We start from the raw sequence: 13,549 nt of genomic DNA on the forward strand, positions 1-13,549 counted from the left end.
CGACATGGTGCTAAAAAGAGGGAAAGGAATGCAAGAAGCACTAGATAAACTCTCCCTTTTGCAGTTCAACGTCCCTTGTCATTTTCGGAGGCCGGAGAGAAGGCCGCCTTTTCAGTCATTTTTCTGGACTGAATTCTGCTTTATCGGCGCCTGTTTATCTGTTTGTTTCTGCACTTGGCCAAGCGCACAAGGACTGCGCGGAACGCCCTCGAACGAAATCGAAGTGGAACCAGAATTTTGTCCCGTGGAGGCCGCTTCGGATTAACTTCCCCGCCCTGTTGGTCCCGCGGTCAAATATTGAATTTATATATATGAGGACCCCTCTTCTGCTAGAGACAATAACGGAGGAACCCCCGTCCGGGCGGTCTCGACTGATAAACCTTTCTGGATAATATTCGTGGGCCGGACGCCTTCTCTTCCTGTTAACTCCATCTTTCCAGGGGAATAATTTTTAGGAAGAGTCGAAGGGCTCTGGCGTAGGTTTCCGAAATGCTCCCGGGAACGAAGACATTTTTAAAATCGTCCCCGGGTAAATTTATTTAAAACAAAAACAACAAACCGGCTCTCTCTTCCGTGCTCTGGGCCCAGCCGCGGCCAGCTGCGAAGGCCCAGGCCGCAAATCAAAACCTTGTCAATTTCAGTCTGCGGGGCCTGTCAGTTTCAAATCCGCACCCACTCCCGCTTGCTCAAGTCCCTATTCGGCGTCTTTGCTCGCCTTCTGCGCCCCCCTCCCCAGCCCCTCCACGTCGGGAATGAAGGTTTTCAGGTTTCGTTCCACCAAATCGAAACTGGCCTCTGAGATTCGGTTTGCAAACTCGTCGCACCTCGAGTTCCCTGGCAGGAGCCTTTCTTTTATGCAAAAGCGCCTGGCTGACACCAAAGCAAGGCCGGGATTTGCGGGGGTGGGGTGGTGGTGGGAAATCGGGGGGTGGGGGGTGGGGTGGAGAAACTCCAGAGCGAGCAGACAAAATACACAGTCTCCCAGCCCCAAATTGTGGAGACACCGAAAGATGTTTTGTCTACAAACCAAGAGTTCAAAAGGGCGGCTGGAATTAAGGCCCGGCGCTCCAGAGTTGTTTCCCTGAGCGCAGAATTGATTCTGCGATCCCTCGGACTATATGCCTGTGGGGAAGAGAATGTGAGAGAAGGCGGCATTGCCAAAAAAATATAGAAGTTAAAGAGGAATTATTGTTGTCCTATTTGTGACGCTAGCTTTCAAAGGAAAAAAACACTTTGCTGGCCCGGGGAGAGATTTGAGCGCTGATGCGTTTTCCCGGGATAAGTAGCCGATTTAATACAGCGTAATTTGGGGCTGCCATCCCCACGCACTAAATAATCCACTTTAGATGCACTTTCCAACTGGATTTTGCCGGTTCACACAGTAAAATCCAGTTGGAAAGTGCATGGAAAGTGGATTGAAAGTGGGCTATATAGTGTGTGTGATTGCAGCCTTGGGCCGATTCCTGTCGCATTTATTCCTATTACATTGGGGTACCCCGTTAGGCTTTTTAGCAGAGGCCACCCAGATATGCAACTGAAGAGTTAGCTCGTTTGAGGGTGGCCTAAGGGGGCGAGAGCCCACTCCTCTAATCCACGGCGCTCCAACGTCGCCTCCAGCGGGCCGCTGCGCAACACAATAGAGTCTGGAGTCACGAAAGCAATTCCTGCTTGTTAGTGTCTGTGTCTGTGGGTGTCTCGGCTCTTAAGGATCGCCAAAGCGATGAATCAGCCTGTCATTTTCGGCCTTCAAGTGAAGACTCTTCCATAGGGGAAGAATATTGAAGCCGCAGCAGATTTAGGTATATGGTGTGTGATAGCCACAAACTCCGAGGAAGAAAAGGGACTTCTGTCCACGGCTAGAGAAGGAACAAATCAGACGTATCGGTGTTTTTGTTTGAATCTCAGAAACGACGGCTGCCTTCGGCCCTGTTTCAAACGCCATCTGCTTCCCTCTTCCTGCTTTCTAAAGTAGAAAATCGGGTCACGCCTATTTATTAGGGGAACCGCAGCGCGGAAAGAAACGGAGGACACCCGTCAGAAATGATAACAAATGGTGCACGCCGGATACATCCAGGCCCCGATCTTTGTGAGCACAGAAAGGATCAGGCACCAATGTGTGTGCGCCCAACGACCTGTGTGGTAGAGGCGGAGGCGTCGTATGTGGCGGGCGTCCCTACAGACTCCAACTCCACAGCGCTTTGCTAGAGGCAGAGAATATATATTCCACTCGAGTCGATCCGAATGGATTTGACGGAGTGCGCCGACCTCAAACAAGTGTTGCTAATATTTCTCTCTTAGTAAAAAAAAAATAAATCTTAAAATGAAATTAAAAGGCTTCTTGAGAGAGAAAGACAGAGAGAGAGACAGACAGACAAACTGACGAAAGAAAGAAGGAAAGAAGGAAAGCAGGAAAGAAGGAAAGAAGGAAAGAAAGACAGACAGACAGACAGACAGACAGACGAAAGAAAGAAAGAAAGAAAGAAAGAAAGAAAGAAAGAAAGAAAGAAAGAAAGAAAGAAAGAAAGAAAGAAAGAAAGAAAGAAAGAAAGAAAAGGTTCCACCACAAACTAAGTTGCGCCGGAGGAAAAACGAGTTTTCTCCCTCCGTTTCCAAGAGCCTCAACTCTTTTCCGCCGCCGGCTCTATCTGAGCGCAACTTTCAGGATGCTTTAAAACCCATTTGCCCTAAGCCCCCCCCCCAAACACACGCAATCCCTTCCTTGTTTAACAAACGAAAGTGCAACAATATTCAAGGTTGGGGCTGGAAGAAAACCCCCTTGGATACCCGCATCGCTCCAGCCACGCACTGGGATATTCTTGCCCACCCCAGGCCCTGGTGCCGGGTCTTGCCGCCCCACCAGTCGTCTTGTTTTCGCTTCTCTTCTTCTGATGCCCAGCACCGTCGTTCCCGCTCTCTGTCCCTGTGGCCCTCCAACTGTCCCCCTATTTGTTCCTATCAACTTTCCCCTGAACCCTTAGAACAAAGCGAAGAAGATGCCCCGACGCACTTCGGGGTCTCGGAGGACTCCAAAATCCCTTGGCCCGGATTAGTTACTCCTGAATGGCATCAGGATTTCTCGATGCATGCCAATATGGGTGAACTTTTTTTTTAACCTCCGTAAAAAGTATCCTAGAAGTGTGGAAGTTATCCCGGGCTAAATAAAGGGGGTAACCCTGAGATTTTGCTGGAGGGGCGCAAAAATCTGCCCGTTTCCTCCACGTCCTGCGCCCGGAAGAGCAGGACGCCTCTCCGGCTTCTGGGTCCCCCAGCCTCCCCAAAGTCCCCAGAAGTCTGCTCAGGACCACCCACGATCGATCCGAGGGGCCAGGCAGAGCGCCGTCCCTCCCTCGCCCTGCTCTTCCGCGTGTCGTTGTACAGCGACCGGCTTCCTAGTCCGATGCAACGCTCCCTTCTAAGCTGTGGCGTCTTGTGAGCAAAAATTCTACTTGGTGAGCTCCTGGCATGAAAGTTAGGCGCGAGCGAGTCGGCTGCTGCACGCATTCGTCTGCTCTGCGCCCTCCTTCCTGAGCGGAGACAAACACGTGCGGGCCGGAGGCTAAGAAACGGTGAGCTAGCTCACTCTAACTCAGCTTAGAGGGGACAGCGATTGCCTTTTGCCTTTCGCGCGGCGCCAGCGCCTTTCCAACGGGACCTGCCGGATCCCTCCAGCCGTTTCCTCCTGTCCTCCCCCCCCCCCCCCCCCGGCCGCCGTAAGGTATCTTTTCCCCACGAGCGGCGGCCCCGATCCCGGCAACCCTCCCGCTCCTCTCCACCCCCCCTCCCCGGCTCCCCGCCCCCCTTACCTTGCAGTTCCGCCGGGTTGTGGCTGTTCTGGTGCAGGTAAGGCTGTTCCAGGGAGTGGGCCGAGAGGCCCGAGGACAGCGGGTTGCCGGCCGCGTTGCAGGGCGACAGGGGCTGCTGCTTGATGTAGGAGGCGCCGCTGTTGAGGCCCGGCGAGGGCGCCCAGGCCGAGGGGGCCGTGCCGGAGTAGACCGAGTGGGGCTCCATCACCCCCCCGCCGGGCAGGAGCGGCGAGGCCGGCACGGAGCCGTCGTGGTGGCCGTAGTCCCCGCCGGCCGAGCCCCCGCCGGCGCCCCCGCCGCAGCTGCCCATGTAGGCGTGGTGGCCGCCGTTGGAGGGCAGGTGGGGCACGGCGTGGCCGCCCAGGCCCATGCCGTCCATGTTCATCATGCCCAGCGGGCCGGCGTCGAGGGGGAGGCTGTTGGGCGGGCAGGCGGGCCCCTGGAAGCCGTAGCTGTCCGGGAGGTGGTTGAAGTTCAAGCCGTTCATCATGTACATGGGCTTGAGGGCCTGGCACTTCCGCCTGAAGCCGCGGGGCCGCCGTCGGAAGGAGCCCTCCTCGAACATGAACTCGCTGGCCGGGTCGATGGTCCAGTAGTGGCCCTTCCCCGGGCGGCCCAGGCCCTTGGGCAGCTTGATGAAGCACTCGTTGAGCGAGAGGTTGTGGCGCACCGAGTTCTTCCAGCCCTGGTAGGAGCCGCGGAAGAAGGGGAAGCGGCTCTGGAGGAACTGGTAGATCTCGCTCAGCGTCAGGCGCTTGGACGGCGAGCTCTGGATGGCCATGACGATGAGGGCGATGTAGGAGTAGGGCGGCTTCTCCGGCCGCCGGATGCCCGCGTTGGTCTTCTTCGCCTTGGGCGCGCCGCTTCCTCCGCCGCCGCCGCTGCTGCTGCTGGGCGTCGAGGAGGTGGTGGACGAGGCGGACTCCATGGCCGGGGGCGCTCCCAGCGCCGGTTGAGGCTGCGGCGGCTGCGGCTTCTCCGCCGCTGCCGACATCGGAGGCGTCCCGGCCTCGGGGGAAGGCGGAGGGCGAGGCGGCGGCGGAGGGGGGCGAGGGCAAGAGGCGCGCGGCCCCCCAAAGGCCTTCCTGTCCCCCCCTCCCGGCCCGCAGCCGGCCTCTACGTCCGCCGCCCTTTCTTCTTCGCCAGAGGGGTGCCTGTGTGCGATCAGATGACCCTCGAAGCCTCGCTTGGAAATCCGACCGAGCCGCAGAGCCGCCCGGCGGCGGGACGAGCAGGCCGGCCGGCCCCGATTCCCACGACGCGTTGCCCCTACATCCAGAGAGACCGAGGCCGGCTCACGCGCTTCCTCCTCCTCCTCCTCCTGGGCCCGCTCCCTCCCCCCGGTTTCTCAGGCTCGGCAGGAGGATCGGGCCGCCTTCCTCTCCTCTCCTCTCCTCCTTCCCTCTCTTTTGGCTTTATTGGGTGCCACCTCCCGTGGCAATCTGTAAAGCCAATTAGTCGAGAAAATAACAACCATATTAATCTCTTATAGCAGGGCAAGAAAAATAGTCATAATATAATAGGGAAATTGTTCTAAGTGTGAAAAATTACCCACTTTGTCTATTTCATATTTCTCAAACTCCAAAATTAATGACTTCCTGGAAAAAAACAGATTTATCTCTGTACAAAGTCAGAGGGCGTTTTGAATGCTGAAGGAAAACCGATAGATCTTTCAGAATGGGGGCGGGGAATCCCTTCGCCGCAAACCCGCCGCCTCCTTCCTCGAGTCAAACTGGGAGGAGGCGTCGACTTTGGCAACAGCCCCCCCCCAAAAAAAAACACCCCAACAACCCGTGATGTGAACGTCTTTCCGATTAATATTAAAAGAAGGGGGGGGGAATGCGCGTTCCGGCTTCCTCGCCCTGTTCGTTTCCGCGGGACTTCCACGCAGGGTGCAGCAGGGCTTTTAGGCCGCGATCCTGCCTCCTGGGCACTTTCTCCCAAGGAAGCCTGTCTGGAGAAGCTCTACGCGAGGGGGGGGGTTGGATTTCAACCCGGGGGAGGGCCCGGGAGCCAGCGGATAAACGGGTGTTCGAGGTCTCTGGGCAGGACCGTACTGCGGATTAAGCTGCTGCGGAACCCCCTGCCCCCCCCCCCCCCTCTTCCCCTCGCTGGTTTTGGTGTTGACGGCCCTCTGACATGTGTCCATCAAGATCCTTTGCCTACCGCTCTGGGCGCCTTTTGTGCGCTGAGATGTGTCGAAAGGCCGCCGGAGTCCCGGCCCCGCTCAGACTGTTGAAAAACCGACGACGACAACGACAGACTAAAGAATCCCAAACACGTGTGCGCGAGCGCGCCTCTCCCTCCTTATTTGTGTATCCATGCAACAGAAAGAGACCCGGAGGGAACCCTTCCCCGCACTGAGACTCCACCGAGTCCGTTTGATGTAAACCCCCCCCCCCCCGCGCACCAATAATGCCGGGATTTCTGTTTGCGCTCCCAAATCCCCACCTCCCCAAAGGGCTTCCCGGATCGCCCGACGCCGAGGGGGGGTTGGGGGGATCTCCCTCGCAATGCTGGGAGAGCTCGCCCGCTTTCCCAATCCCGCTTCTGATTTCTCGGCGCGAGAGAGACACCCCGGCGCGGGCAGGATGTTTATATTGCGGAAACGTAAACATCTTCTTTGGCCTTCTTTAATAAAAAGAAAACGCCCGGACTTTCTCTCAGTGCCCCATTGCCGATATGGCGGCGTCGCTTTAGGGCTTCCTCTCCGCTTCTTTCCTCCTCCCCCCCCCCCCCCCCCCCGCCCCAAACATTTGGCTCAGGGGGTAAAAAATGACGTCTTGTCCCGGCCCGGGGTGGATTCTCCGGTGTTACTGGGCGGCCGCGCACGGGTTCGTCCCCACGCAGACACCCCCCGAACTTTCCCCCTCCCCACAAAGAAGGGAACCTTTTATTTTATTTTTTAAATGTAAATCCCCCCCCCCCTTCTAAATGCCTTTAAAAACCTCCCGGGAGAGTCTTTTCATCCGCCCTGTCGGCCTGTCACTCGCTCGTCAAGGTAAGTCGCTTCCAGATTTTGTCACTCTCTTTCCTGCGCGCGTGTTAAATGTGACGCCGTCAGGCTGCTCAGGTGTGGACGGGCTCGGGCGGGGGCGGGGGAGGGCAGAGCTTTCCCGGGCCCCCGAAAACAAAACCCAGCGGACCGACAGATCTCCGGTCTGCGCCTCCTTTTGATGACCCAACCTGACGAAGGGCCTGCAAGACGGCAAGAAACAAACGGAGCGGCGCTCTCTCTTCCCCCAAAGCGTCTTCTTGTCGGGAGAACAGAAACAGAGCACCCCCCCCGCCCGGGCCTTTTTACCGCCCCCCCCCCCGCTGCCTCCCTTCTGTCGCCCCCCCTTTTTATTACGACCATTTAATACCTTTTAAAAGAAAAGCCAGATTCCAATCTGGTTTCGGAATCCCCCCCGCCCCCCCTGTGTGAAGGCGGATGGCAAAGCCGGCCTTCCCAGTCTCCGGGGCGCCTCGCACTCCTGTGAGAGCGACAAAGAGACAGCGGACTTCAGAAACAAAATTGGTCGTCTCCTTCTTCCCCCCCCCTCGCGCACCCCCCCCCTCTTCTTCTCCTATCCCTGATAAAAGTAGAAATGGGGGGGCATTGCCGGTTGGTGCAGAACAACGCCCCCTCTAAGCTGTGGAGTCTTGTGAGCAAAGATTCTACTTTGTGAGCTGCTGGCATTCAAGTTGTGAGCAATGCTCCCTTTAAGCTGTGGAGTCTTGAGAGCAAAAATTCTACTTTGTGAGCAACTGGCATTCAAGTTGTGAGCGAGCGATTTGGCTTCTGCATAAATCAGTTTGCTCTGGAGCCATCCCTTCCTGAGCGGAGACGAAAATGTGTGAGCCAGAGGCTAAAAAACTGTGAGCTAGCTCACACTAATTCAACTTAGAGGGAACACTGGTTGTGAGTGAGTGATTTGGCTGCTGCATAGATTAGCTTGCTCTGGAGCCCTCCTTCCTGAGCGAAGACCAAAATCTGTGAGCCAGAGGCTAACAAACCCCCCATGTGAACTAGCTCACCCTAACTCAGTTTAGAGGGAACAATGCTCCCTCTAAGCTGTGGAGTCTTGTGAGCAAAAATTCTACTTTGTGAGCTACCGGCATTAAAGTTGTGAGCGAGCGATTTGGCTACTGCATAAATCAGTTTGCTCTGGAGCCCTCCTTCCTGAGCGAAGACCAAAATCTGTGAGCCAGAGGCTAACAAACCCCCCATGTGAACTAGCTCACCCTAACTCGGCTAGGAGGGAACAGTGGTGCGGAATGACGCGTGACTCGGATAGACAGAGAGGGGACGAAGGTAGAGGGGGGGTGAGGAAGGGGGAAATATAATCGCGCATGGATCCCCCCCCCCTGCAATTTAAGAACCCCACGAGATGATCCTGGGCGCGATCCACGGGGCCAGACTCCTGCGCCAGCTACTTTCGATGAACTGAAACCGTTGGGGGGCCTGCGACAGACCCGGGCCGCAGAGCCTAGCCATTCCTGGAGAGGGTCGCTCGGTTTCTTATTTTGTTTTTTTGGGAGTGACATTTGATAAGAAAGGCGGGGGGGGGAGGAATTGCCACCAATGTTCCCTCTAAGCTGTGGAGTCCTGTGAGCAACATTTCTACTTCGGGAGCTACTGGCATTAAAGTGGTGAGTGAGTGATTCAGCTACTGCATTCATTAGTTTGCTCTGGGGAGCCCTCCTTCCTGAGCCAAGACAAAAAATGTGTGAGCCGGAGGCTAAAAAACTGTGAACTCGCTCACACTGACTCAGCTTAGAGGGAACACTGATTGCCACCCTTCAACCGACTTCTCGCGGTGCCTCAGAAATGCTTTTTTTTGGGGGGGGGGGTTCTTAAAGGGACAAGGAAGGGATTTCCCCACCCACAAAGACCTCGGCTCAACGCCCTCGAGGATCTAAAGGAGGGGTCTGAAGACAGGAGCCCCCCATCACTTGAGAGTTCCCAGGAAATCTTTTCCGGGCAGCGAAGCTCGGCCCCAGATCTGCCCCTGCGCGCCTTTGGTGGCGACATGACCTTTCTCTGTTAAGTCAGTTCTTCAAAGACTTCACAGAGTTCTTTATCTCCGGAAAACTGATTTAGATTGGAAGCTCCTCGGGGGAGGGAACGGCTCTGTGGAATGCCATATATTTGTATTTACTTTGTTCATTTAATGGGGATCCAAAGCGGCTGACATCATTTTATCCTCACATCAATCCTGTGAGGTAGGCCAAGCGGAGGCACCCAGGTCACCCAACGAGCTTCCATGACAAGGGGGGGGGGGAGATTTGAGCCTGGCTGTTCCAGGTTCTAGTGCGGCTCCCTCCAGGCGCCTCACTTACATTATCACGGCCACCGTAACAACAGCCCTGCTAAGGTAGGCCGACACTTTTAGCCCCGTGTTATAGAAGGTGCGCTCAGCAGCTTGTGGCGAAGGCCAGGTTGGAACCAGGGCCTTTCCAAACGGCGTCTCGTTTCCTTAGGTGGCTGGCTACACCGGCTGGCGTAAGGAATAACAATAATACCATAACTCCAAGTGTTTCTTCTTGCGGTTGTTATTCCGGGTGTGCAAAACGAAGCGATCGTCGAATGTAGATCCGAGTCGGTTTTCCTAAGACGTTTCCCGACCGTTCCCTTTGGACCCCAAATCCTCTGTGTGCCTGTTTCTTCGGCACCCGTCGCCCGCTGTCTCTGGAAAAGCGTGCCTGCAGACGAAAGCTCATACCTTGAATAAAACTTTGTTGGTCTTCAGGTGCCCCTGGACTCAGTGCTGTTGCTTCAGACCGACACTGCGACCCCACCTGAATCTATCTTCTCCCACCCCCACCGCCCTTGGCTCCGGGTCTACACGTGCAGTTTGATTAGAATCGGTGGGATATTTTGTCTATGACGAAGGAAGGAGCGGGTCTCTTTTATTGGACAGTGATGGGGGCAAATGTCCCCTCTAAGTTGTAGAGTCTCGCGAGCAGAAATTCAACTTCGTGAGCGACCGGCATTAAGTTGTGAGCGGGCGATTTGGGCGCTGCATACATTACTTTGCTCTGGAGCCCTCCGTCCTGAGCTCATGTGTGAGCTGGAGGCTACAAAACAGTGAGCTAGCTCACACTAACTCAGCTTAGAGGGAACACTGGCTGCTGGCCGTTATTTCCCAGGCAAGCGCTTAGAGGAGTGGTGGTGTCCGAACCGGATCCTCAAAAAGCTGAGCAAGTCCTACATCCTACCTTTAAAAAAACAAAATTACTCGTAAGGGAAACCTGTTGATTTCCCCTGGGTTCCAGCTCCCCCTTCGAAGGAAAGCAGTTCCGACCTGAGCGCCTCTCCCTGGACAGAAGTACCGCCGACATTTTGTGTGTGCGGGTGTGTCCAAACAGTTGTGGGTCAGATCCAACCGCAGCTGGATCCAGTGAAGAGGTCTGGTACTTCAGGAGAGAGTTATGCGCGTGTTTCTCACGCCTCCCGGTTGAAATCAACGCGAGTTGAAAGCGCTCTGCGGCCTAGAACGGGGGTGCGGGATAAAACCCATCAGGTCGCCAAGCCCTCAACAAAATCTGCCACGCACTACTGTCCCTTTCCCCTTGGCTAACCTAAATGGCTCAATCCATCAATTTGGGAGAACTCTTCAAACTGGTTTAAATCTTATTCACTTCCAAACCAGGCCACCGCTGTACTCTCCTGAACCAGAAGTCAAAAGGCCTGACTTTTCTTCAGCCCACCTTCAAGGGTGTTGAAGAAGGGGGGGGGGGAGAGGCTGCTGCACTTTTGGGCTTACCTGGCAACCAGGGCCTTTATTCATATAATAACAGTGGTCTGACATCCGTGCCATTCTTGCATTCTCGCTTTCTTGGGGCCAGAGGAGAGCCTGGATTTGGATGCTTGCAAAACTCCCAGCGGACCTAAACTGGGCCCAATACGCATTCTGATACATTTCACGATTTAAAAAAACAACAAACACACCAGGCTTTTTTGCACGACAAAGTTGGCACAGCGGAGATACTTTGATAGCAGCCAACAGAGAAAGGGCGCTGGGCCCAGCGTTTGTGACCCAGAACCCCACAGGATCTGGGACAAAAACGGATATCAGCTAAAAAGGGAACAGAAGCGGTGCGTTTAGCCGGAGTGAGCCCCGCTGAATTCAACGGGATTTACTCCCCGGGAAATGCGAAAAGAAGCGTCACTGAAGGCCGCCAGCCCCAAAACGCCAGTTTCGCTGTAGCAGCCTCCAAGGCATGTCATTCAGCTACAGGGTCTACCCTGCGGTAAGTGATCCGCGGCTCTCCAAACCAGGCCGGGGAGACAGCTAAGTTGCTTTCGGTTCACATAGGGAGTCCAGCGTTGTACAAATCAGAAAACCAAACTGTTTGAAATCCGGAGAGGCTTGGGGGTGTGGACTGCCGGGTTTTTAAATCTTGAGAGGCGCAGCCCTTCTCGCGAGTAAGTACACACACACACAGAGAGAGAGAGAGAGAGAAAGACACACAAACACCCCCCCAGCCTGACCTTCCTTCACAGTAACTGTGCGCACGTCTCTGCTCCCAGACGGCCTCCTGAAAAGCCGAGGGAAACGCCTAGTAAAAAAAAATCTAGGTGAAAATCGTTGCCTCGATTCTCCCGAGGGGGTTGGGATGGGGGGAGAAGGCGAGGTTTGTTCGTTTGTTTGTTGCTTTCATTTGTACACGGGTGGCCGCCAGATTCGCACTGGGTTCCCCTCTTTTCCTTTCCTAACCCTGGCCCATTCAAGACAGCGGCCAGAGACCCAAAGCCCAGCCCAATCGACTTTTTTTTTCTGTTGTCTTTTTTGTGTGTAAGAAAATCGAAACAAATAGGAAATAAAAATAAACCGGCCCCCCACCGCTTCGCCGGGACTCCTCCCCGCCCCGTGATATTTTCTGCTAAGAGACTCCTGCAGACCAGCTCCCTTCCTTCCTTCCCCCGCAGGTATTTTTACTAGCTAATTGCTTAAGCGAAAGAGTCTTAGCTAGAAAGAAGGGGGGGGAAGAGGGGGGGAGTTGTAATCCGAGGCTGGAAATGTATCTGGCGAGTATTGTCGAAAGCAGACTGGTGTTCTTGAGCTGGTACTTTGATGCTAAACCTCAGTACAAAATTGTATTTGGGCATTTATTTTTTTAATTAATTATATCCTACTTTTCTCACAGTGGGTACCCAGAGTGGCTTATGACACACTCAACATAAGCAAACAAAAACGGATGAAAGGAAGTCTTATTAGTGAAGAACCCCCCCTCTCCCCCTCCCTCCCTCCCTCCAGGTCGCTCTCCCGCCTGGGTCCCCAGATCTGACAGAGCGATCCCTCAAACGTTTACACGAGGTAAGGCAAAGAGGAACCCGGGTTGACTGACGCGCGCCCTCCAGCTGGGGGCCCGGGGAGAGATTTTTCTCTTGCAAAAAGAAAAAAGGGTTCCAACTTCAAGGTGTTGACAAGGAGTTGCAAACAGCGGGATGGGGAGGGGGGAGGAGGAGGAGGCGAAGGGGCTGCGGGCGAGGAGGGGCCGCAGACGTATCCCCGGCGTCGCCCCTCTCCAAAGCCTTGCGCGCACCTTCCCGGGTCCTCTCAGCCGCCGGCGGAGGGTCTGGCCAGTCCAGAGTTCTACCCGGGAGAAGCCGAAGGCGACGAGCGATGCTCCCTCTAAGCTGTGGAGTCTTGTAAACAAAAAATCTCCTTTGTGAGCTCCTGGCATTAAAGTTGTGAGTGAGCGATTTGGCCACTGCGTAAATCAGTTTGCTCTGGAGACCTCCTGCCCGAGCGAAGTGAGCCGGAGGCTAAAAAACTGGGAGCCAGCTCTCACTAACTCAGCTTAGGGGGAACACTGGCGCCGAGACCCTTTCGGAGGGGCTTCTCAGCACCTCGCTGCTGCCCCCGGATTTAGGGACCGGATCCGGGATTCACTTCGGGCCAGGCCGCCCCGAAAGGCACGTCGCGCGGTCCCGCAGAGACGCGCAAGGCCCAGGTCGACCCGCGGCCTTCTCCGGCCTGCTCAGCTGTCCCGGAACATTTAGAGGGAAGAACTCGGCCCCCGAGTCTGAGCCGCCGGAGTCCCGCGAGGGCGACTGGGAACCTGCGGAGGGCAGACTGTGGGCCGCTGCTTTCCTTGTAGCGCAAGGCAAAGTGGGTCGACTCGGAAGTAAGGGCCGAGGGGAGCAAAGCAAGCGTGCAAAGTCAAGCGAGGGGCGTGAAGCAAGTAAAGCGGCCGAGATAAGCGGGAGGGAAGGATCGGATCAGAAGGCGAGGCGATGAGGCCTGGCTACTTTTGGGGGGTTTGGGAGAAGCAGGGAGGCGCGTGTTACAAAGCGCGCCTTCCGTCCCTCCGCTGCTTGCGGGTCCACAAAAGCAGGCGAGACAGATCCGAGTCCAGAAGCCCCTTAGAGACCAACAAGGGTGTCAGGTTCGGACTGTCGTAGTTCCCTTCCCCTTCTGGCGTCTAAGGCGTTTTCTGTGCGCAGCGCCTCCCAGGGGTTTTGAGTTCTCACAACGGCCCTGCAGTGTTCGCCCTGTCCTTTCCCCAAAGGCCATTTCACGCATTCAGCTTCGACACGCTGGTGGGACAGAAAGGAAGGGGGCAGTTCTGGGTTGGTGGCTCTGATTGAGAGGGGACAGCAGGACGACTGGATCTTTCAGCAAAATCCTGGCCTCTGTGTGTGTGTGTGATTCTTGGCGCCTGCCCCGTGGACTTTTCAAGGCAAGAGACGAATAGGGGTGGGTGCTCGCCATGGCCTGCCTCTGCGTAGCGACCCTGGACTCCCCCGGTCT

General features: G+C 55.6%; 1 protein-coding gene across 1 annotated transcript in view; it reads right to left on the reverse strand.

Moving 5' to 3' along the window:
* FOXF1 (forkhead box F1) overlaps positions 1-4,797 on the reverse strand; it is an 8,518-nt gene extending 3,721 nt beyond the window's left edge. The window contains exon 1 of the mRNA XM_015428269.1: positions 3,804-4,797. Coding sequence (XP_015283755.1) covers positions 3,804-4,797 — 994 coding nt within the window. The remainder of the gene's footprint in view (positions 1-3,803) is intronic.
* Positions 4,798-13,549: the final 8,752 nt, after the last annotated feature.

This window comes from Gekko japonicus, unplaced genomic scaffold (genome assembly GCF_001447785.1).
Source record: "Gekko japonicus isolate JY-2015 unplaced genomic scaffold, Gekko_japonicus_V1.1 scaffold2443, whole genome shotgun sequence".
NCBI lineage: Eukaryota > Metazoa > Chordata > Lepidosauria > Squamata > Gekkonidae > Gekko > Gekko japonicus.